Source organism: Fusarium redolens (genome assembly GCF_020744475.1).
Source record: "Fusarium redolens strain MPI-CAGE-AT-0023 chromosome Unknown BKA55scaffold_4, whole genome shotgun sequence".
In the NCBI taxonomy this organism is placed as follows: domain Eukaryota; kingdom Fungi; phylum Ascomycota; class Sordariomycetes; order Hypocreales; family Nectriaceae; genus Fusarium; species Fusarium redolens.
This window is the reverse complement of record NW_025763667.1, coordinates 1,472,907-1,495,578: the sequence shown is the minus strand read 5'-3', so window position 1 is coordinate 1,495,578 and position 22,672 is coordinate 1,472,907. Positions and strand designations below refer to the sequence as shown.

Sequence of the window (22,672 nt, the reverse complement as noted above, 5' to 3'; positions counted from 1 at the left end):
CGAGCATTTTCAAGCAATACAAATTTAAAACAAACCCTCAAGCCAATCACTGATTGGGGCCAGTATTGTAACGGCTACGAAAAGCCTGGCTGATGCTAAAGCGGCTTCCTGCACCCCTGTTCATATGACTGGCCAATGCCTCCTCTAATGCAGATTGTGTAACTGAGGCGTCTAAGACTGTGTGGTGAGCAATCTACGCCAAGCGGGTTGAGGGTAGCAAAACAACTTACCGTCAAGATCACTATAACTACTACCCATACTAGGCGTTCCGTCGCTACCTTCGCGGGAGTAGCCCTTGCTCTGATTGCCCGGGCTACGTCCCGCCAACTCTGCAGTTCGGCGTGGTGAGAGAGGTCCGGGCGTTCGCTGCTCCGTCGTTTTATCTGACTTGTCTGGTTTTTGTACCATGGCCGCAGAGCTGGCTGAAGAATCAGATGTGTGAGATTGATGGATGGCGGACTTTCCGTGAGGCCTGTGATGCCTTTTGCCAGAGCTACGCCCATCTCCCCTTAGCGTTGAGCCGAGATCCTGTGCCGAAGTCTGGTTGGAAGGAGATGTATATGGTTGAAACGCAGGCTCTGATTCGTCATCGTCGTCATCCTCATATTGTCCTCCATCAGGCTGCTGAAACCGAGGAGGTCGACGAATGATGCGAGATTGAGCGGGGCTAGACTCGTCCTCTGACGATGTTGGTGAACTGTCCTCGGCTGGGCCTGGTGACGGGCTTCGTTCATCTGGCGCTGGCTCCGGCTGAGCTGCTCGATCTGGTGATTTGGCGGGAACTGATGATATTGGTAAGGATGAAAGACGACGTCGCTCGCCGGTCCGCGAAGCCAGCCCTGTTCCAGGTCGAGGGGAAGCTGAGCCTCCGGTCATATCTCTCAGAACTGTAGTATTTGTCGATTGATTTCGCGATACAACCGGCCGTATTGATGCGTTGAGAGGAGTACCAGTACCGCTTCCTGCGTCGGCGCGCGGCATGGGTGAGTCTTTTCGGATGGACATGGCCGAATGTGTTCTTTGATGACCGGGTCCGGCGGAGTCGACGCCTAGAACTGGCGATTGCACTGAGCCACGAACGGCGGCGGTAGCTTTTCGAACTTGAGCGCGGACCTGCGAAGCATGTCTTTCGGTAAGGTATGCTACCTGCTGAAGGAGGAAATCGACGGGAACTTCGAAGCGATCGGCGCTGCACCTCAGATGAGTATTGCCTGTATGATAACTGTGATAAGATCGACACCTACACTTCGTCCCCTTGTCTAAGTCAGCACCAATAAATATTCACGAATGTGGTGAATACTTACAGTCTATCTGCTTCTTAGCAGCTCCGGAAAGGATCTTCCATAATGCTTCATCTTTGACGGAGTCCCAGTTTACCTGTCATGCTTCTAGTTAGCTCTGCCATGAGTGCTCCGATGCGCGCAAGGGCATGGGCATGATGGCTTATGATTGACTGGCTGGATTAAGAGCTTCGTACCGGTGGCGGGTCGACGAAGTCACCACGGGGCATGGGGACCCGGACGAAAATAGTATATGTTGGCTCGGCCATGATGCCGCGCTGGCTATTCAAGAGGATAAGAAGATGAAGAAGGTTGAAAGAAGTAGGCAACAAGCCGAAGCTCTAAGTTCATCGAGAGCTGTTGCAGGGATTCCGTGATCGGCTTATCGATAAGTTAGCTGCCGTTTTAGCGTGGTTCAGTGGAGAGTGTGAAACGGCCAAGTAAGGAGGATGATCCACGAATCCACTGTTGAAACTCAACCTTGGAGTTAAAGGTCAGTTATGAACTGCCGCAAGAACAATATCTCCGCAGACGATGATAGTCAACTGATTTGATGCACATGACTTGAGGATTTTCATGCAAGATTTTGCTTGTTAGGACCTTTCTTCATGTAGCTTCTCAATATCCAACCATATATGGATGGTATCATGTAACGTAGGTCTTCTACATCTTACCTCCCCGTCACCAGTGACACCAGCTCAGATGCTTCTTCTTTTTCAGTATTCATATCGTATTTTCTTACCTTGACTACTATATCTGCTACCACTTAGCCAATTCCGCCTGTACACCAAGTAAGCTCAGTTCTCTTTTCACATCCGCCTGATTATCTTCACTCAGCTTCCATTGTCTTTTGTCATTCAAATATGTACCTGCGTTTGGGGTACGACAAGAAGCATCGAGCCGAAAAGACTCTCGTATCATTCATAACACTGGCAGTACCGTTAATATTACCGTTAGTCTTTTCCATTCCTTGATACATGCTCGTCCCAATAGCTTTATCAATATGTTTTAGAAGAAACGTATTTGCTTTAGGGTAGCTTCAACGGACAGCTTGAATGTGGACCAACATCTAACGACAGATAGGACAACGCATCCATTTGAAACCAGAGACATATGATCGAAACGGAAACTCCAGTAAATACACTAGATTTGTTGAGTGACATGAACTTCTCCGACTTTTGAAGGCTACTCCTACCCTTCCTTATCTTGGTATGAAATAGGCCGGTACCGGACTTAGCTTGCTCAGGTTACACTCATTGTTACCCTGTAACTCAAAATGGATACACTAATAGACAGCGGAAGTCTGATTACATCCAAACGGCACCTGATTTTCAGGTCGAAACACCCTACACGACTCAGAAAATATGGCATTATCGATGCTTGACTCATGAAAGCCAACATCAAGAGCATGTCGTCAGACCTTACCCAAGGCGGAAAGGGCGCTAAACGTCTGGTATGGGATGCCCCGCGACTGAGGTGCTGCCATGGACGACCCCGCTGAACTGTCCTTGCCTCACCACTCAAGTTACTTGGCTTCTATGGGAATCCTTCCAAAAGTCGGAAAGCTTCCCCCATTCAATCCAATCTTTCACCAGCGGGTGCTTAACCACTTCTATGAAGCCATCTTTCGGGAAGACTCACTCACATGCCTTTCTTTCGCTTACATCTTTCATCTCACCATCGTTACAGCATCGAGCTATAGCTTTGACAACACCTCAAGCTACAGCTCTTACATCATCATATCCATACGTTATCGCTATCGTGTAGGTGAAATAACCACACAGCCCTTGGCTATAAACAGCTCCAACCCTCCTCCCCACCAAAGGCGTGGTTAGTTCCGGGTTACTTTTCCCGCAGCTTGACGACAGCAACAGCGTCGCAATCAGCTATACACCTCTCAAACCAGGCCAAGACATCACCATGGTAGCTTCAGAACTCACCGCATCTGCTAGAGCTATGCGCTCCACGCCCGTCAGTGGTGATGAGTCAAGTTCGAGCTTACCCAAGCCCCTCGCACCTTTGCGAAACCGCGCGGCTGCTAGCCAGAGCCCATACATCCGGGACCAGGCTAAAAGCTTGGTTTCATGGCAGCTCTTAGACGACGAGGCAGTCGAGCGTTCGCGCAAGGAGAACAAGCTCATCTTCCTGCATATTGGCTACAAGGCATGCCACTGTAAGTCGCGTGATAGTTTCTAAGCGAATTCTATCTTGCACTTGATTACTAACGGCCACAAGTTTGCCGACTCATGTCGCTTGAGACCTTCTCCAACCCCGAGTCTGCCTCTGTATTGAATGAGTCTTTCATACCAGTTATCGTCGATCGAGAGGAGCGCCCCGACTTAGACGCCATCTACATGAACTACGTCCAAGCTGTCAGCAACGTTGGCGGATGGCCTTTGAACGTGTTCCTTACACCCAACTTGGAACCAGTTTTTGGTGGTACCTACTGGTTCGGGCCCGCAGGACGACGACATCTCAATGATGACAACACCGAAGAAGTCCTCGATTCTCTGACTATCTTTAAGAAAGTTCGTGATATTTGGACTGATCAGGAAGCCCGATGCCGAAAGGAGGCAACCGAGGTTGTTGGCCAGCTCAAGGAATTCGCGGCTGAGGGTACTCTGGGTACAAGGAATATTTCGGCACCCTCAGCTTTGGGCCCAGCTGGATGGGGAGCACCAGCCCCGAGCCATGCAAGCGCTACCAAGGAGAAGAGCACTGCAGTCTCAGAGGAGTTGGATTTGGATCAGCTGGAAGAGGCTTATACCCATATCGCCGGTACTTTTGATCCTGTTTTCGGTGGATTTGGCTTGGCACCTAAGTTCCTGACACCACCCAAATTGGCATTTTTGTTAGGGCTTCCGAGATCACCAGGAGCCGTTCAGGATGTTGTGGGGGAGGCTGAGTGCAAACATGCCACTGAAATTGCTTTGGATACAATGCGTCACATTCGTGATGGAGCGTTGCATGACCATATTGGAGGCACTGGGTTCTCGCGCTGCTCCGTTACAGCGGATTGGAGCATTCCTAACTTCGAGAAGCTTGTTACTGACAATGCGCAACTGCTCTCCCTCTATATTGACGCATGGAAGGTTAGTGGCGGAGGAGAAAAAGATGAGTTCCTGGATGTTGTTCTCGAGCTTACTGAGTATCTCACTTCGTCTCCGATTGTTCTTCCTGAGGGCGGTTTCGCTTCAAGTGAAGCAGCCGACTCCTATTATAGACAAGGCGACAAGGAGAAGCGCGAGGGCGCCTATTATGTCTGGACGCGGCGCGAATTCGATTCAGTCCTTGCTGAGATTGATAGTCACATGAGTCCTATTTTAGCGACCTATTGGAATGTCAATCAAGATGGAAATGTCCAAGAGGAAAACGACCCCAACGACGACTTTATCGACCAGAACATTCTCAGGGTCAAAAGCACTATCGAACAACTTAGCACCCAATTCAGCACGCCGGTGGAAAAGATCCAAGAGTATATTGAACAAGGAAGGCAAGCATTAAGAAAGAGAAGGGAACAAGAGCGTGTGCGACCTGAGTTGGATGACAAAATTGTTGTAGGTTGGAATGGTCTTGTAATATCGGCTCTTTCCAAGGCAGCCTCGGCGCTGAAGACACTGAGACCAGAACAAAGCTCCAAGTGTAGGGAAATCGCAGAGCAGGCGGCTGCACGCGTCAAAGAAAAGCTTTGGGATGGCAACGAGAGAATCCTATACAGGATATGGTCTGGAGGTCGCGGAAATACCGCTTTTGCAGATGATTACGCCTACATGATTCAAGGTCTACTGGATCTTCTCGAACTGACAGGAAATCAAGAATACCTGGAATTCGCTGACATTTTGCAGCGTGAGTCGTCGCATTTCCCCTCTCTCCATCGATAACATCCCGCTTACCATGCCATCGCAGATACTCAAACCTCGTTGTTCTATGATGCCGATGGCGCCTTCTTCAGCACTCAAGCCAATAATCCTCACACAATTCTCCGCCTCAAGGATGGTATGGACACGTCATTACCGTCAACAAACGCCGTCAGCGTAGCCAATCTATTCCGCCTTGCGGATTTACGTTCGGATGACGACTTGGCAGCCAAAGCTCGCCAGACGATAAATGCGTTTGAAGTCGAAGTGGTACAACATCCTTGGCTCTTCCCTGGTTTACTCCAGGGTGTTGTCACGGCCAGATTGGGCGGAGAGAAGCGAAAATGAAGTGTCGAATATAAACACCCCAGGATGGCGATTTATGCCAAAGTATCTAGAATCCTAGGAAATATAGTGCACAAGCTATTGGAGTCAGCACAGACATCCCAAGGCGTTCAAGGGACAGGCGTGATAAGGAAAAGAGTAGTTCTGAAGAGCACACAGCATTTTGGAAACCATTTGATGAGTGAAATTAAATGCATGACGAATATAGACTGCAAGTTCTTTGCTACACTCTTTAAATACGCATAGCCCAGATGTTATCAAATTTATCATTTCAGGGGTATCTAATCTACATCGGCCACCGCCCTCCCCAAATATTTCTCCATTACGCTCGCTGAGCACAAAGGGTTTGACAAATACAATGTTTTGAAAAGCAAAGGAGATCGTCCATAATTCTCTGGGTGGGGCATCTGCTACTCCCTTTTCAAGATCTAGATGTGTCTCCAGTGCCCTTGCGGTTCATCAAACCAGTAAAGAAGCTCTGCAGTTGCTCGTTGTCAAAGTCCTTGGCCATATTCGCGGCAGGCGTATCGGCTTCCTCCTCTTCGTTACTTGGGGAAGAGCTAAATGCATTACGATCCTGTTCATGTCAGCAACTTATTCAGAGTAGTAAAGTGGCTATATCTTACCTTGAGACGCTGCAACATATCATCGGCATCGACTTGGATACCGCCCATGTTGAACTGCACAGGTCCAATGTGCTCGCTGATGCTCGTCTCATCGCCAGTGTAGTCGATATGACGAGTGCTGCGAACGATGGCATTGTCGCTGCCCTTCTCTGGCAACTTGGCCTTGAATGCCTCGAGAATCTTGAGCTGTTTCTCAAGAAATTCTTGGGTGTCGTCACTCTCCACGGTGATCCACCTCTCGCCGTGCATGGCATTTTCAACAACTGCGAGACCACCACTATTAGGATCACGGCACCATCCCTCGTACCGCGCAATCGCACTCTTCTGTTTTCGGGCTTCCGCTTCCGCGTCGCTTATCTCGTCTGCATCATCCAAGGGCATAGAGTCGAGCGGAGTACTGATATCTTCGGACCATGAGATTGAAACAGGCTCCGGATCAAAAGAACCGCCAAGAACACGAATCTTGCCCCACGAATCCCAGTTGGTAGGGACGACAATCTTGTCGCGGTCGATAACGTTGTGCTTTAGTGGGTGACGCTTGAGAAGAGATGTGATTCCAAGGGTTGAGTGAATGAGAGAGGGTAGCTGAGAAGGTGTATTTTGTGAAGTGTAAATGAGAGAGGCACCATCTGGAGACTGTCAGCATCGGACCAGAGACTTGGAAACAAGTCAACGTACGTCTCAGCAAAATCGTTCGCAGATATTGTAATACCGTATCAAAATCTGGCTCTTTCCAACCCTGGCTTTTTTCGAGAAACTCCATTTTTTGGGCCTACATGTGTTAGCAAACTTATCATAGGTTGCGAGAGACAGTCCTTACATTCTGGCACACCACGCAAAGTGGCAGACCCAGAGGCTCCTCCCATTCTCCTGGCCCCAGAGGTAGTGCACTATCTCCATCGCCACCGGTAGCCGTAGCTGAGGGTGTTCCATCTAAGTTAGTTGTTGCGCCTCCTCGACCTCTTTCTTTCCAAGTGGACATGACTTCCTCCATGAGGGCATGTTGATCCTTGTCAACCTTTTTGAGAACCTCTTGTATAACCTGAACCCATGTCCATATTTGTCGTAGCCATAGATGCGGCTGTGACCAGTCTAGAAGAATGACAAGAGAGGTATTGGGGATCGTTTCAGGGGTAAGGAGGGGCGCAACGAGAGATGCGAATTCGGTGGAAGGTTGAGAGAGGAAGTAGAGCGAAACTCGCGCCAGAGTATCTAGAACTATTAGTACATCGTCCTGAGGCTAATCTGGGCGTTTATCCACGAACCGTCTTGGTCGGCGTCGAGAACGTCGTAGTATGTGTAGCCCAGCGCAAAGTTGTTTGCAATCGGTGGTATCTTAAGCCGGTCCGCATTGCGTTTTGACTCGGAGCTGGAGAGCGATTCGAGAAACTCTCTTTGATTTTCGGGAGTGCCACCTGAGTTCCAGAGGCTCATGATCAGCCACCTAGCTCTTCAACAGAGCTGTCTAGTTACGACATACCTAGCACGATGAGGTTCTTTTCGGGTAGTCGTTTGCCGCTCGCGACAGACTCTAGCATAGACGTCCAAAGGTCCTTCTTTTGTTCGCCATCGCGGCCTTCGGAATCTCCTGAGCCCGTTGTATAGATCGATACTCTGTTGGTGTTGGCCGCCATGATCCCGGTTGTTGGCTCACCGAGCTCGCTGGTCAACAAATTGCCGTATAAGATCGCGGTGTGTTAGGTCATGAGTAGATCTCTTGTGGAAAAAGAGGCCAGAGATTGTTGGCAAGATTGCCTCAACTTGCCGTCTAAGTAGAGGAACAGTACGCGTTTGGTGTTGATTTGATAATGCTTAAGGAGATTTAAGGTTGTCGTAGGGGCATCTTCGCTCTGCGTACAGCAACGGTAGCAGGGAAGATGATACAAGCTCTCGGCTCGATCGTGAGTGTCCCAATCGTCGATAATCGATTCGAAAAAGTCGCTTCACTTTCCTGGGAAGTCTGTGGTACGTAGATATCGTCGACCGCTGTCTTTCATCAAAGATGAACGTGGCCAGGGTTACCACGTACCAATTCCCATATAGATTGGCACTTGGATAACACCCCGTCATTTTAGCGTTCGGTCCGGAAATTGTCCCGCCAAAAAGAACTACGCGCTGCAGCTCTTACAGCTTTAGCGCACGGACTCCCTAAAGCTTCAGTGGACGTCTCAACTCGTTCTAACATTAAATGCGACTTCATTATCACATAAATTTTGCGACCTTCAGAAGGCTGCGCAAGAAGCAGCGAAAGACACACCATGAATAAAATACGCGCAATCCAAGCGCTTAACAAGAAAGAGATAGAAAATGGAATGTGAGTACTTAGTAGCTCCCAAAGTATTTCCAGAACCCTGCTAACAGACGCGCTCAGTACCCCAGAAGCTTCCTGGCACACAGACTATCGAGACACTGCCTACGTCTACTTTGGCGGTCTTCCTTACGAATTATCCGAAGGCGATGTAATAACTATTTTCTCACAATTTGGGGAGCCTGTATTCCTGAAGCTGGCTCGCGATAAGGAGACGGGCAAGTCGAAAGGGTTTGGTTGGCTCAAGTATGAGGACCAGAGAAGTACCGACTTAGCGGTTGACAACCTCGGCGGAGCGGATATTGGTGGTCGCCTGATCAGTGTCGACCATGCGCGATACAAAGCGCGGGACGATGAAGACCCTGAAGAGTTCAAGGTCGGCTGGGAGGACATGCTCAGGCGAGAGGGACAAGCGCTGTCAGAAGATGAGAGTAGTGAGGAGGAGGTGAAGCGACCGATGCTACCGGAAGAGCGAGAACTCGCAATTCTGATGCAAGATCATGATGACGACGACCCCATGAAGGGCTTCCTGATCGAAGAGAAGAAGAAGGAAGTTGAAGAGGCACGGCGCAAAGCAGAAAAGAAGGATCGAAAACACAAACACAGACATCATCGGTTACATCGATCGAGGAGGGATGGAAGCGAAGAAGATCGCCACCGCAGGTCAAGACGAGACGAGACTCCCGAAGGCAAAGAGGACCGACATCGTGATAAGGATTCCCGACGACACAGAGATGATGACCAAGATCGAGAAAGGAGACGAGATAGGGATAGAGATAGGCGAAGGGAGAGAAAAGATGACGAGGACGACCGTAGTCGTGACCGAGATCGGAGGAGAGACCGCGACCGAGAGCATGGAAGGCATAGGGACGACGCCCATGACGAGTCGCGACACAAACGACGCAGAGAAGAAGACCAGGAAGAGAAAACATCAAGGAGACGGAGTAGAAGTCGGTCGCCTCGACGGCGCGACAATTAAAGCACATTATGCTGTAATAAAACAATATTCACTCAGCCCAAAGTAGCTCTACTTATCCTGAACCCCTCAAACGCCCATCCCAGATTTGCCCAGCATTAAGAGTCGTATCCCTTGTGATCATTAACTTGCCTTGTAGCATGGCCTCACTTAGCTCATGTGTTGCCCAAATAGCGCTTCCAGCCTTCCCTTACGCAGTGTCGCTTTCCGTCCTCACCGTCAACAATAATGAACTTCTCCCATCGTGCATCATGCCCAGCTCCTATAACAACAAGACTATCATCGCCGATCCAGCCGATGACGCCCTTTGGAGGTCGCGATGTTCCTAGAACAGTGCTCTCCGAGAAAGAAATGCCCCCTATGGCAGCTTCATCACCAGCCTCAAAAGGCGCTGAGCTGAAAGAGTAGACATCGGAAAAGACTCGAGGCATCAGTGGAATCTTGCTGAGAATGCCCCATTTCCCTGTCCCGTCGCCAGGGTCTGATCCAGACGCACCGAGCTGTTGACTTCGGCTCATTCCTGGCTTTCGTGGATGTGGTACGTCGAAGATGTGAAGGGTGGACTTGTCAGAGGTACAGGCAAGCATTGTTCCACAAGGTGAGAAGGCAAGAGAAAAGATAGTCGCAGGATCAATGCCACGCCGAAGTTCAGCAAGTCTTGCACAGTTACTTGTGGCGTAAACACGGATTAGTGTACCTGTTTCGCTTGCGCTGGCCAGAAGTTCGCCATCTGGGCTTAATGCAATGGCTTTGAGGGCTGAAGAGTGGGCCGGAATGATGCTGACATTCCCGGTCGCCAACTCGACGAGTTGTATCTGTCCAGCAGTCCGGCCGGGGAAGGCAAGCTTCTTCTCAGAAAGACAGCAAAGGCCAAGGAGATTGTCTGCAGTTTCGTAGACATGAAGTAGATCCGGAGGCTTAGCGAACGAATAGACGCGAACGCTATTTTGTAGGACAACAGCGATGCGCTCCCTACCCAGTTGGACACCGCGAATTGCTGTTAATGCTGTGATTTCCAAGGCAACTTTTCCCTTCATATCGTCCCATATTATAGCCTGTTTTCCGGTAAGCGAAGATCTCGGTAGCTTTCCACGATGGCTTACCTTGTTCATGGCGAACTTGGGCGACCTGCCGCCACCAACCAGAGCAAGGTAGTTGGTTGTACCCATCATCTGAACGAGTCCGATGCCAGCGTTGAAATCTATGAGGCTGTGAGCATGTGCATGTATAAGCCTTATATGATGAACATACCTCTCGAAGCCTTGAGAAGGCATGACTTTGTGTGGAAAACTGAGATGAGTGTTAGTGAAGGTAAGTACATAGGATTGTAGAAGACGACTTACTGCAGATACCTGAGCCAAGACCTACAGCAAAGCAACTTGCATCGTTATTGAAAGAGACAGATAAAACAGCCTCAGTGCTAGAAGCCTCGATCGGTGGCCGTACGTTCATCGTGAATGAGTTGATATGTATAAGTCTAGGCCTACGGATCTAGTGTTTCCGGTGCGAGAGCTGAGAGGGGTAAAGCTGAGGTGAACGTGATGTTGATGTCGGGAAACAAGCTCCGAGTAATGATAAATGTTTGACAAAGCTTATCAAAGAATGTTACCATGAAATGAATAACATCTCGAAGGCTCCGAAACCTTATGTGTTTATTATGTAGGTTTATGTGATGTCGCTTACAGATCCACCAGTGATGAGTAGAGCCCGTACCTGCGTAACGGAGGGACTTAATTTAGAGTGCAAAGAGGCTTCAGGATATGCAAGATTGTGTTAGAAATCTATAAATGAACAGAAAATCAACAATAATAACGATAATAATGTGCCTTATATCCAAAAGCGGGCTCATAGATAGAAGGTAGCGTTCGATGTCAGAGATACTCTTATTTGTCTATGTCTCATCCACTGGACAACTCGAACCGCGTCACGGTACCTAACAGCCACAGTTCTTACCATTCAGCCACTTATACCAACAATTTATTGTGGCGCAACTCAGTACCAGATTCCTGTCAACACTTGAGACTCTGAATCAAGGGGTGAAAATAAACTAGTCAAAGAGCCTACTAGGTTTACCTTGAAATATCCTAACTACAGGTATCGAAGTATTTTTATCACTTAGGATAAAAGTCCTAAGTTTTCTACCATCCCGAGAGGTTCCAAGAGACAGACGCATAACATCACGTGATGAAACAAAAGAATGAGCTCTGATTGAAGCAAGCGCCACACCAAGCAAGGCGGTCGTGAGGGTCCGCTAAGTGGTCCCTTGGGCGGGAAGGCGGTCTGGCTTTACAGGGTGTTGGAAAGTGTGGATTTCATAGTGTAGGGGTGCACCTGCCGCCTGGTCCTGCTTCCCCTCTGGTGGCATTTGTTAGCACTGGCACTCTAGCTTAGGCACTTCCCCTGAATCTTAGAGGAGGAACGATTGGCCAGGTGTGAAATTGCCCATACCCCTTGAGCAACCAAGTCCAACCCGACCCGTATCCTTCTCTCCTGGCTCCTAGCCTCCTTTAACATTTTCCCCTTGGTTCAGGTTCCCCAAGTTTCCACTTCAACCACCGCAAGCAAAACCATACTCGATTTGAGTCGTTGCTCGACCTTGGTGCTTTCGACCTATTCCTGCCGTATCTCCTCAGCTTCACCTTAACCTTAGTCGCGTCACCCCGAATCCAATCTTCAAGATGTCGTCCATGGGTGTATGTGCTATCTCCTTCCGGTCCTGTCCTGTCGTGTGGATGCCACCGCCGTTGAAGCTACCGTTTCCGCATGATTCCACGGACCAAAACTTTCACGCGCCTACCATTTAGATCTCAGCTCGCTAACTCCTACTCCCCAATAGAAGATGATCCGTCGAAAGAAGAATGTCAAGAAGGGTATTCAGTTCTGTCTGATGGTCTGCGGTGCTTCAGGCACTGGTACGTGGCCCCATGCGAGAGACGCTGCGACAACAGCTACAATGCCTTCGCCGCGATATAAATAATACATCAAGCTTACAATTGACAGGCCGTACCACCTTTGTCAACACACTCTGCGGAAAGAGCGTGCTCGATCACAAGGAGTCCGACGATGCTGGTAGCGCGCACGTTGAGGATGGTGTCAAGATCAAGCCCATCACCGTCGGTACGTACATCCAATTGCCGTTACAAGCATACCAATATTAACTGGACAACAGAGCTTGAGCTTGACGAGGAGGGTACTCGTATCTCTCTGACCATTGTCGATACCCCGGGCTTCGGTGACCAGATTGACAACGAGGCTAGGTAAGCTAGTATCGCGGTTCTGGTTCTTACCCCTCCACTAACCCAATACCAGCTTCTCAGAGATTGTCGGCTACCTCGAGAGACAATATGACGATATTCTTGCCGAGGAGTCTCGTATCAAGCGTAACCCCCGCTTCAGAGACAACCGAGTCCATGCTATGCTATACTTTATCACCCCCACTGGTCATGGGTATGTTTGACAAACTCCTAATTCTTCGGTTTCGACTGACACTTGCAGCCTCCGAGAACTCGACATCGAGCTCATGAAGCGCCTCGCTCCCCGCGTCAACGTTATCCCCGTTATTGGTCGCGCCGATTCGCTCACCCCCGCTGAGCTTGCCGAGTCCAAGAAGCTGGTTATGGAGGATATCGAGCATTATCGCATTCCCGTCTACAACTTCCCTTACGACATTGAGGAGGACGATGAGGATACCGTTGAGGAGAATGCTGAGCTCCGTGGCCTTATGCCTTTCGCCATTGTTGGATCTGAGGAGGTCGTTGAGATTGGTGGTCGCAAGGTTCGCGCTCGTCACTACCCTTGGGGTGTTGTCGAGGTTGACAACCCTCGTCACTCCGACTTCCTCGCTATTCGATCTGCCCTGCTTCACAGCCACTTGGCTGATTTGAAGGAAATCACCCACGACTTCTTGTACGAGAACTACCGTACTGAGAAGCTATCTAAGAGCGTCGAGGGTGCTTCCGGAAAGTGAGTTTTGGCCAGAACCTCGAATATTGACCACAGCTGACATGTTTTTTAGTGCCGACAGCTCAATGAACCCCGAGGACCTTGCCTCTCAGTCCGTTCGCCTCAAGGAAGAGCAACTTCGACGAGAGGAGGAGAAGCTGCGCGAGATCGAACTCAAGGTGCAGCGCGAGATCAACGAAAAGCGACAAGAGCTACTGGCCCGCGAGTCCCAGCTCCGCGAGATCGAGGCCCGCATGCAACGAGAGGCTGCTTCTCAGGCCACTGCCACACCCGAGCCCAATGGTGAGGAGCAACTCAACTAGACCTATCACTTCACATTTTAGGTCTTTTGCGGTGTTTCAAAAATGCGACGTTGGGCTATTGTCTATTGCTGGCGTTGGTTTTTCCTCTCCCACGACTGAAGAGAAAGATGAGAATATTCCCCCTGCTGCTGAACAATTGAGTTGTCGTTTTCTTTTTTCTTCGCCGCCCTGCTTCACTCGTCAGACGTCTGCTATTCTTTAAACGATTCTGGGCATGCCATCCGGAAACGGTTCCCCTGGAAAACTCATGGCGGGCGGCTACCCGTTGTTTAGAAGCATTCTCAAGGGAGGGTCATTATGTATCTGGCTGTTGTAGGGACGCAGCGTGCGGGGAGTGTCTTAAGGGATGAAGACGCCCTTGCGCTACGATACGATGCATGCAGACGACTGGCGGATAGGACATATTGTCGTGTCCTGGTGCCATCTTGTGGTCATATTAGACTTGTATTGGGTGTACATCGTTGCCCATTCTTGGGCGACACAACCTTGATTGTTTCTTTTTTCTAGTGGCCTTCTAATGCTGATATCAAATAAATTCAATATTTTTTGTAATACGATTGCTGAACCATTGAACACTCACCGCATCCTGTTACTCCAAAATACTCAATGGTTTCTAGGTTTATGATGATGACTATCAATTATCATGTACTAAGTATAAGCTGTTTAGACAGCCCAATCAACGTATAATAAAGGAAACCAATCTCTCTCCAAAAACGCCAAAGTCCATAGTCTGACTAGGGAAACCGTCCGTGACACAAATTAAGATAGCTCTTTAATCAGACACAGCTCGCATAACACAATCTTGGTAGCACAGGGATGGAAGTTAAGAACCGAGTCATCGGTCCATAGGTCTCGCGTCTACACCTCGTTAAACTCTTACAGGTCGGCAGCGCTTAGTTATTAGACTGGCTGTTGAGAATGCGCAGAATAGCGAGGAAGAGGTTGATAATGTCGAGGTAGAGGCTGATGGCAGCGGCAATCTCCTCCTCGACATGGTGGTGGCGAAGGACAAGCTGGGTGTCGACGAGAATGTAGCCACTGAAAATCAGAGCAGCAAGGCCGCCGTAGATGAGCTCGCCGGTAGAGCTGTAAGGGAAGAACATGGCCATGAAGCTGAAGATAACGAGACCCCAGAGAGCACCGAAGAGGTAAGGCATCCATGATGTGAAGTCGTACTTTGTCTGGCAGGCGAAGAGAGTGAGGAAGACAAAGATACCGGCAGTAAGTACGACAGCGTTGAGAACGATGGATGTCTTGTAGAATGATACGATAACAGAGATGGTGTAAGCTTCGGCGAGGGTGAAGAGCGAGAGGAAGAGGAGATTAGTCGGGTAAGACTTGCGCTTCCAGTAGGTCAAACCCATGAAGATCATGGCACCAAAGAGCTGTGAGGGTGTTAGTAGTTCATAGTCATGATCTCGCTACTGAGTGAGAACTTACCGAAGCCCAAACGACACCGGGGTGGCTTTGGATCCAGTCCTTGTAACCAGTGCTGAAGAATGTGAGGCTGCTCACTCCAGCAGTGGCGAGGAGCTGGACAGTAAGGATGGTGTAGACCTTGCGAACGAACTGGTTGCGGATATCAACAGTAGCCTCAGCTACAGAGCCACCAAACTGGACATCATGTCAGCATTTGTTTATTCATTTTGCATCGAGCGATATTTGTTCCTACCTTGAAATCATCTGGAAGGTTGTCCTCACTATTGCGGGGCGCACCAAAGAGGCCTTGAGTCTCATCGCGAGCAGCCGAGCCCTCAGCGTAGGCGGGGGGCGCGTGGGTGTAGTCGTCGGGGTCGCTCTGAGGAGCCGGCTGGTACTTGGTGTTGGAAGCCATCGCGGCGATTGTGCGCGTACGTAGCGAGAATTCCTTCGATTTTTTGTGAGTTGAGTTGGTTGAAAGAAAGGTCGTACGAGGAGGTGTCGTAATAGGGTTGGGTTTCGAGGTTAAAAAGGTTAAAGCGATGGAAAGTTCGGGTCAGTCATCGATGATGCGAGGCCCATAGGGAAGCGCTCCGGGGAGGTCATGTGGGGGATGAATGGGGAAATTGTGGCGTTGTAGGCAGCTCGGGAACGGGTGGCGGTGCAAGCTATGGCGTCAGCTCTCCACTTTAGCTAGAGCTCCTGTTACCTAGATTGCATTGAACTAATAACTTAACTTCGTGAATAATTATTAGTAACATCACATTACACTGACAACGCATTATGGTAATACTACTATCTGCTCCAAAATATTCATTTCGAGGAATATTGGCTATAGCAAGTTACATCTCATGCTTTGCTTAATATGCCCAGATCAACACTGTCCGCATAACCCATAGCCTTTCTGATATCACGCCTGATCACTTGTAAATGTCTGCCCATACCAAAAACTAGCCTCCACTCAGGCACGACTTAGAGACCTCACTTGGAGGCCGGTGTTTTCGGCCGCGCAGGAGCAGCAGGTGATCTCATGCTCAAGTTGAGCGCAGGAGGGTTCGATGATGGCCTAGGAGCAGGAGATGGACTCGGGGGCGTCATCTGCGGATAAGTACCAAAAGGGTTGTACGAGTGACCGCCCAGTGTCGAAGGTGGCATCAAAGGGGTATAAGGTCCAGCAAGAGTTGCCGTTGTAAACTGATCTCCGGTTGGTGTCGAAGTCGGGACCGGCATGAGTCCTCCTCTGCCACTCAGTGCAGGCGAATGGTCCAGTCGTTGGGGATAGGAACCCTGTTGCTGTACCTGTGGAATGGGCGACCATGGCCCAAACTTCGGTCCTGGGATTGTACCAGGGTAAGCCAAGCCAGAGGGAAGACGATTCTGATTATACATGGTTGCTGCAATCTCTTCAGCGGATCCAGTTTGACACTCAAAGCGGGCCGTCGTATGACCCTTGTTGGGGGTGAAACTTCGCTGATAGTCTCTCTGCAATGCGTTGATTTGCTGAGCAATAGGCAAACGCTCATACAAGGTGCTTGCTCGACCGTTGAAGAGCCGGGAAGCTTGAAGTTGACTGGGGAGGCTCAATGCAGGGCTTGCCATCGAAGGCTGGTTGCCTTTGTTGGCTGGGAGTTTCAGATAAGAGGGCACTTCTCCTGGAAGAGTAGGCTTCAACAGGGAGATATCGTAAACAGGTTTCTCTGCCGCTGTAGTCTGGATCTGCTGTTCTGGGACTTGAGCAACTTCCTTGGGTTGTGTCTGGTCAGACCTCTCCTGAGAAGATGAGATTGCAGAAGATGCTGACGATGGAGTGGACATGCCAGTGGCGAGAATTACTCGTCGTCGTTTCGGATTATCGACCGATGTTGAAGGTAGATAAGGAGAATCGGTACCATTAGCAATACTGATGGTTGTCTGTCCAGACGACAGAGCGGCTCTCTTGTTGGAGTTTCCAATCGAGTGTCCACCCGAGGACTCGGATTGATGAGGCCTGGTTTCTTGCTCGCCCGAGGGCTGTGGTGTTTCTGGGAGCTGAACTAGGCTCATTTCTTGGTCCATCGGCTTAGAGTCCAGCAATTGTGTCTTTTGCGAGCTGATTGATTCGACACTAGGCTCTCTTTGAGGACCCAGTCTTTCGACAGTGTCCGCAAACTCGCTGAACTCTGGCGGTGGTGTAGGTTCTGACACTAACATTTGAAAGGGCGCTGGTATCGCGTTCTCCAAAATCCAATCCATGAGAACCTGAGCAATTTCATTGCTGTTCGTCTCAAGAAACATCAGATGCCCATTGCCCAATATGTTCTTGTCTTGGAGCTTAATCAGCTCGCATTTGACGCCAGCTTGCACCATGAAGGCCACTGTGGCCCAGTCATACATGCCATGCGAGCTGGCATGCGCAGTGACAACGGCGTTGGGCACTTTCTTGATGTTGATGAGCCTGCGGGCCCTTTTACACTGTAGGAGGCATTCGCTATTTCCGTCAACCGACGTATGTTCGGTTATGTCGAGCGGGTTTTTCTCAGGATGATCATATCCTCCATGGGGGTGAGCAGGAGGATCGTAGGTAAGAGGAATGTCCGTCAATCCGTAGATTCGGGTCCCTTCCTCATACTGAATGAAAGGGGTGTACTCGCGGTAAGGATTTCGTTCTTTGGGGCACGCCGTGCCAAAAGGGGGTCCTGGTGGCTCAAGAGCAATAGCACCAGCGACGAGATCAGGTTCAACGTCGGTAGCCAACCAAGCCGCAGCTCCACCTGATCCTTCGCCTACGAGGATAGACTTGCCAACATGGCGTAGGAGCGCTTGGAGGGCATTCTGAGCGAGAGACTGGCGTTCCACTTTGTTGAGGTGAAGAGTCTCCAAGGAGGCGCAGTACCTGGCAAAGATGGGATCCCCACGCATTCCAGTCTATACATCGTCAGCACTTGTATAATATACACAGGCTTCCACACTTACGCCGGGCCATTTATCGTGAAATTTAGCCTTTGGATATTGGAGGGGCACGCCGACTTCTCGAGGTACACCAGGCGCCGTCAGGCTTGATTCGACTCCTCTTGCCGGGATCGAACTGGAGCTGACGCCTACTTCGCGGTGGATGTAGTGAGAGGTTGTTAAAAAGTTGGAGCGACCGGAAGGGGGCAAATCAACGATGAAGACTTGAAAGCCTTTGTTGAGGAAGAACGAGGCCCATCCAGGCTGACCGTCTGGCTTAGTTGTCTAGACCTATGGGGACTTAGAGTCAGGCGGTATTATGAATGTTGGTAACGCTACTCACCTGACCAGTGTGAAAGTCTCCATGGATGAGGATGATAGGGTATGGACAGAGTCTCACTAGAGGTTCCAAACCCTCAACGTACATCTGGCCAACGATGTTCTTTGCCGTCGCAAGTGTTGAGCCCATACTCCAGTCGACATTGACGAAGAATGTTGTTCGATAACAGGCTGCTTCTTCATTCTGCACCGCCGGTTTTTCTGCTTCTTGTTGAAGGTTGGGTAAGTCGGCGCCTTGAAGATCTTCAGGCCGAGAATCGGATAGGTTTGGGCGGATTGACGGGTCCGCAGAGGTCTTCTCGCCCGATGGAGGAGAACGTTGATTCATCTTGAGTCTTTGGCTTAAGAGTTTTGTCCCATGAAAAGAAACGCCTGGATCCGGATTTTGAACGCCCGGTATCGCTGAAGCTGCGCCTGTGAAAACGCCTCGAAATGATGATCTAGTGGAGAAGAATGATTTGTTAGAAGCTTCGAGGGGGTTTTTACCCGTTTACCAGTTGCCTGTGCGTCGTCACTTCTCGGGGGAAAAAGTCAGTGGTGGTGGTTGAAGAGAGAGAAGAGAAGTTGACTTGCTCGAGCCTGAAAAAAGAGGCAGACAAGGCCTAACGAATCTGAGCGAGGGCGCCTTCAAGACGATATGTCCTTTTAGAGCCTAATAATAGGGCGCCAGCTCCTGTTCAAGATTATTTGAAACTCAAGTTTCTCCTCGGTGGTCGAGACGAAAGATATAGTGTTGAGATGAGAAGTGCGAGGTGCGAATGGGGATGTTCGCGGGTGGAAGATGAAAGACCAACCCTCAAGTTTTGAAGAGAAGACGAGGTGATATTGGTGCCTTCATTTGACCCTAAAGAGCCCTAAAGGATGACAATGTATTTTGCTGCACGTTCCCTTCTCATGTTATTGCTTAATCGCTGCCAGTTGGCGACAGCCGTTGAATAGACAATGATTGTTCCCGTGAATGTCAATAGGCGATGCAGGGTCAATCGATTCAATTGTCTTATACCCTTACAGAAAATGTGATTTCTCATTTGTCCACCACCAATCTTTAGCTCAATGGAATCGATGTGCCAAAGCTCAGAAGTTCCATTGTTCAAAGATTCGAGCAATTGTGGACACACCAGAGCTGGCACTTTCATTTCAGGTAAACTATCGTTTCATGAAAGAATAGGCTCCGGGATAAAAAGAAACATATCTTGAAGTGATCTTTTGTATCAAGCTGTTTTCCTTAAGCAAATTGGCCATGATATCAGAGCAGCCAGCTCTAGCAACTCAACCACGTAGCATATCATATCCCGACAACAGCCAACGCCCGGTTTCCTTACATTATGAGCTGAAGTTGAATGTTCATGGCGACGCAGGCTCAGGAGCATCATCCTTCATATCCGGCACCCAACCTTTTGGCCTCTCACTCCCTCTCACCACAAGTCCATACCCCAACCTCTCAACCTTTTTGACGCTCTGCCTCATCACGGCCATCTTTCCTCTCCAATCCTTCGTCGGCACATCAGGCAGGATCTCAAATTCACACCCAAGCTCTTGAATATCACTCATGATATTTCGTCCTCCATCACCAGCCAATTCACCATTCTGAGCTGTTGTAACAGTTGCAAAGCGCATCATCTCACCAAATAGATCGAAGATACCGAACATGTAGTCATTTGGCGTGAGGGCTATATCGCTGGGCATAGCAGCTTGTGCTTGTGCGGGTGTGATGAGAGTTTGGTGGCGGAGGTAGTGAGCGAAAGAGAGAGCCTCGACGAATTCTTCGAGACAGCGGAGGGAAAAGGTGTAGCGATAGCGGTTGACATTCTGAACATCTGGTGCGATTCCCTTGAGGAGTTTGGAAATTTCTTCGAGACGTGTATCCATGTCTTGCTGGATGTGATGAGGGAAGTCTTTGTTGAGATGCTTGACTCTGTGATGTGTGAGCAGACTTTCACTGAGATCTACTTTATGAGCTTGCTTACCTCTGAAGCGCAAAGATACTATAAACTGGTTAGAAAAGCTTGCACTCATAAACTTAAGTCTTGAAAACTTACATCTTCTTACTCTGGGCAGTGACATCTCGCGATGCCTTCACAATCCTCTCCCGTCGATCATGATGCTCATCAAGCTCATCACGAAACCCTTCAAACATATCATGAAACCTCCCCCTCGGCCCAGCCTGCTTCGGCGGGCCCGCATTCTTCACACGAGCATTGCCGTCGCGATCTCTCTTAACACCGCCCGACATTATGATTCGATTGTTAGAGAACTGCAGCTTATAAAAAAGATGGTGGCTGATGATGTCGGAGGTTGGTTTGGGGCGGGTCTTGATTTGTTAGTGCGTGTTTGCAGGGATGACGTGAAATTTGTTAGTGGAGAGAGAGAGAGCTCTCCATCTTTGGAAGGCAGCTCAATTTGAGTTGGGTTGCTCGTTACTCAACATCAGCAAACTGCCATTGAGTGGCACACAACAATAGTTTTTGGGTGAATCGGAATAAGAAGAAAACCGAGATACATTGAGAGGGCATACTCTGTTATAAGCTATGGTCTTCTAAGCCTTTGTCCCTCTACATACCGTCTCATCTCACGCATATACTCACCGCCAACTGTCATCTTCATCTCATCTCATCTCAACCTTCACAATGCCTTCAATAACCCCCTTCCTACGCACAACGCCACTCTTCACTATATCTCTCTTCCTCCGCCTCGTTCTTCTCTTTTACGGCCTCTATCAAGATGCCCATTCAGCCCTGAAATACACAGACATCGACTACCTTGTCTTTACCGACGCTTCCCGCTTTGTCGCAGAAGGCTCATCACCATATGCTCGCGATACATATCGTTACACGCCTCTGCTCGCGTGGCTGCTCCTACCAACCGTCCGATTCTCCGCTTTTGGAAAGCTGGTCTTTGCTGCGGCTGATCTTTTGGCGGGATGGCTTATTCTGCGCGTGCTTAGACGGAGGGGTATGGATGAAGCTACAGCTGGAGGCTTTTCTGCACTGTGGTTATGGAACCCTATGGTAGCGACTATCAGCACCCGTGGGAGCTCAGAAGGCCTCTTGGGTGTGTTGACGATGGGTTTGCTATGGGCTGTTGAGAGACGAAGACTCAGTCTTGCTGCGATCGTTCTTGGATTGTCGGTTCACTTCAAGATATACCCCTTCATCTATGCACCAGCTATTGTATGGTGGATGGACGATGCACGTTTGGGAAAAGAGACAAAGCCTGCTCCTCGTCCTTCATCATACAAGGAAGCGATCTCAAGCTTCTTCACGCCGGACCGCCTTAAGTTTGGACTTCTCAGTCTCATAACGTTCATGATTCTCAATCTCATCATGTTCTCCATGTAAGTCCTCACACACTAACATCTGGGCCAGCACAACTGACCGAGTCACAGTTATGAGACTCCTTTCCTTGTTCATACTTATTTCCATCATGTTACAAGGATCGACCACCGTCACAACTTCTCGCCTTACAATGTCCTGCTGTATCTCACCTCTGCCACTCCCGCTGATGCTGCGCCTTCATTCCGTATCGAGTCATTCGCTTTCCTCCCTCAACTTCTCCTATCTTGCGTTCTCATTCCTCTCACTCTCGCCAAGCGCGATCTTGCGACATCGATGATGGCTCAGACCTTTGCCTTTGTTACGTTCAACAAAGTCTGTACCTCCCAGGTCAGTCACCCTCATTCCCGTATTGACCGTCCATTAACTAACATACTATCAGTACTTCCTTTGGTACATGATCTTCCTACCACTTTATCTCCCTAACTCATCTTTCCTGCGTAACCCTAAGCTCGGCATTTCAGCTCTGTTGCTCTGGATAGCCTCCCAAGCTGCCTGGTTGCAACAGGGTTACCAGCTCGAGTTTCTCGGCATCAGTACCTTCTTCCCCGGCCTTTGGCTTGCCTCGCTTGGCTTCTTCTTGGTTAACTGCTGGATTCTGGGTGTCATCATTAGTGACGGCGCTGCTCAGTCCACACGATCGACTATTAAGTTCCACATCGAATAACGGCCTCCTGATGCCCACCCTTGGAAAATTGGAAATACAAAAGCCAGCGTATAGTAAGCATGAATATTTTATTGATGAGAAAGATAGCATAAATATTCAGACAATCTTATTCATCGATTATAATACCAAATCGCCAGTATCGTAGAGGGTATATGGAAGCTCGCATCCCTGAGATAATTACCTCGCCGTATTCTCTTCCATGTTCGTGACTTTTCAACAGATCCCAAGCAAATTCTTCTCAAAGCCAAGTAAAGCCATGCCAGCAATTCCCATGTATACATGCGCCCTCATAACTCCCCATCTCCTGGGTATGTAGTTCAATTAACAGCT

At 49.4% G+C, this 22,672-nt stretch overlaps 10 protein-coding genes across 10 annotated transcripts; 4 read left to right on the top strand and 6 right to left on the bottom strand.

The window, feature by feature from the left end:
* Positions 1–46: 46 nt before the first annotated feature.
* Positions 47–1,549, bottom strand: BKA55DRAFT_505132 (uncharacterized protein; the record flags this gene model as incomplete). Its single annotated transcript, XM_046187161.1, has 4 exons — positions 47–177; positions 231–1,259; positions 1,305–1,377; positions 1,478–1,549. 4 exons carry the CDS (start codon positions 1,547–1,549, stop codon positions 47–49), a joined length of 1,305 nt encoding a protein of 434 aa, XP_046053053.1.
* A 1,376-nt stretch (positions 1,550–2,925) lies between these two features.
* Positions 2,926–5,815, top strand: BKA55DRAFT_722317 (uncharacterized protein; the record flags this gene model as incomplete). The annotated part of the gene is made up of 4 exons (XM_046201030.1): positions 2,926–2,962; positions 3,082–3,453; positions 3,516–5,126; positions 5,187–5,815. 4 exons carry the CDS (start codon positions 2,926–2,928, stop codon positions 5,483–5,485), a joined length of 2,319 nt encoding a protein of 772 aa, XP_046053052.1. The 3' UTR covers positions 5,486–5,815.
* On the bottom strand, positions 5,708–8,126 carry BKA55DRAFT_608768 (dynein light intermediate chain-domain-containing protein). Its single transcript, XM_046196628.1, has 6 exons — positions 7,589–8,126; positions 7,374–7,523; positions 6,929–7,320; positions 6,787–6,880; positions 6,109–6,737; positions 5,708–6,059 (listed from the first exon to the last, which is right to left on the bottom strand). The coding sequence occupies exons 1-6, from the start codon at positions 7,740–7,742 to the stop codon at positions 5,904–5,906; spliced, it is 1,575 nt and encodes a 524-aa protein (XP_046053051.1). The 5' UTR covers positions 7,743–8,126; the 3' UTR covers positions 5,708–5,903.
* Positions 8,127–8,267: 141 nt separating this feature from the next.
* Positions 8,268–9,428, top strand: BKA55DRAFT_735386 (uncharacterized protein). Its single transcript, XM_046201299.1, has 2 exons — positions 8,268–8,422; positions 8,480–9,428. The coding sequence occupies exons 1-2, from the start codon at positions 8,367–8,369 to the stop codon at positions 9,393–9,395; spliced, it is 972 nt and encodes a 323-aa protein (XP_046053050.1). The 5' UTR covers positions 8,268–8,366; the 3' UTR covers positions 9,396–9,428.
* Positions 9,429–11,274, bottom strand: BKA55DRAFT_735385 (WD40-repeat-containing domain protein). The gene is made up of 4 exons (XM_046201298.1): positions 10,736–11,274; positions 10,644–10,682; positions 10,496–10,593; positions 9,429–10,447 (listed from the first exon to the last, which is right to left on the bottom strand). Exons 1-4 carry the CDS (start codon positions 10,842–10,844, stop codon positions 9,548–9,550), a joined length of 1,146 nt encoding a protein of 381 aa, XP_046053049.1. The 5' UTR covers positions 10,845–11,274; the 3' UTR covers positions 9,429–9,547.
* Positions 11,275–12,070: 796 nt separating this feature from the next.
* Positions 12,071–13,657, top strand: BKA55DRAFT_686751 (Septin-domain-containing protein; the record flags this gene model as incomplete). The annotated part of the gene is made up of 7 exons (XM_046198968.1): positions 12,071–12,085; positions 12,229–12,304; positions 12,393–12,509; positions 12,562–12,649; positions 12,702–12,839; positions 12,888–13,355; positions 13,408–13,657. 7 exons carry the CDS (start codon positions 12,071–12,073, stop codon positions 13,655–13,657), a joined length of 1,152 nt encoding a protein of 383 aa, XP_046053048.1.
* Positions 13,658–14,208: 551 nt separating this feature from the next.
* Positions 14,209–15,687, bottom strand: BKA55DRAFT_637677 (inhibitor of apoptosis-promoting Bax1-domain-containing protein). The gene is made up of 3 exons (XM_046197063.1): positions 15,330–15,687; positions 15,098–15,271; positions 14,209–15,042 (listed from the first exon to the last, which is right to left on the bottom strand). Exons 1-3 carry the CDS (start codon positions 15,489–15,491, stop codon positions 14,551–14,553), a joined length of 828 nt encoding a protein of 275 aa, XP_046053047.1. The 5' UTR covers positions 15,492–15,687; the 3' UTR covers positions 14,209–14,550.
* A 370-nt stretch (positions 15,688–16,057) lies between these two features.
* On the bottom strand, positions 16,058–18,671 carry BKA55DRAFT_536179 (uncharacterized protein; the record flags this gene model as incomplete). The annotated part of the gene is made up of 3 exons (XM_046189791.1): positions 16,058–17,980; positions 18,029–18,289; positions 18,348–18,671. The coding sequence occupies 3 exons, from the start codon at positions 18,669–18,671 to the stop codon at positions 16,058–16,060; spliced, it is 2,508 nt and encodes an 835-aa protein (XP_046053046.1).
* A 912-nt stretch (positions 18,672–19,583) lies between these two features.
* On the bottom strand, positions 19,584–20,700 carry BKA55DRAFT_276316 (Translin). The gene is made up of 3 exons (XM_046185491.1): positions 20,383–20,700; positions 20,311–20,328; positions 19,584–20,258 (listed from the first exon to the last, which is right to left on the bottom strand). The coding sequence occupies exons 1-3, from the start codon at positions 20,574–20,576 to the stop codon at positions 19,688–19,690; spliced, it is 783 nt and encodes a 260-aa protein (XP_046053045.1). The 5' UTR covers positions 20,577–20,700; the 3' UTR covers positions 19,584–19,687.
* Positions 20,701–20,859: 159 nt separating this feature from the next.
* BKA55DRAFT_276351 (PIG-M-domain-containing protein) lies at positions 20,860–22,397 on the top strand. Its single transcript, XM_046185492.1, has 3 exons — positions 20,860–21,677; positions 21,729–22,005; positions 22,058–22,397. Exons 1-3 carry the CDS (start codon positions 20,971–20,973, stop codon positions 22,340–22,342), a joined length of 1,269 nt encoding a protein of 422 aa, XP_046053044.1. The 5' UTR covers positions 20,860–20,970; the 3' UTR covers positions 22,343–22,397.
* The last annotated feature ends 275 nt before the right edge of the window (positions 22,398–22,672 follow it).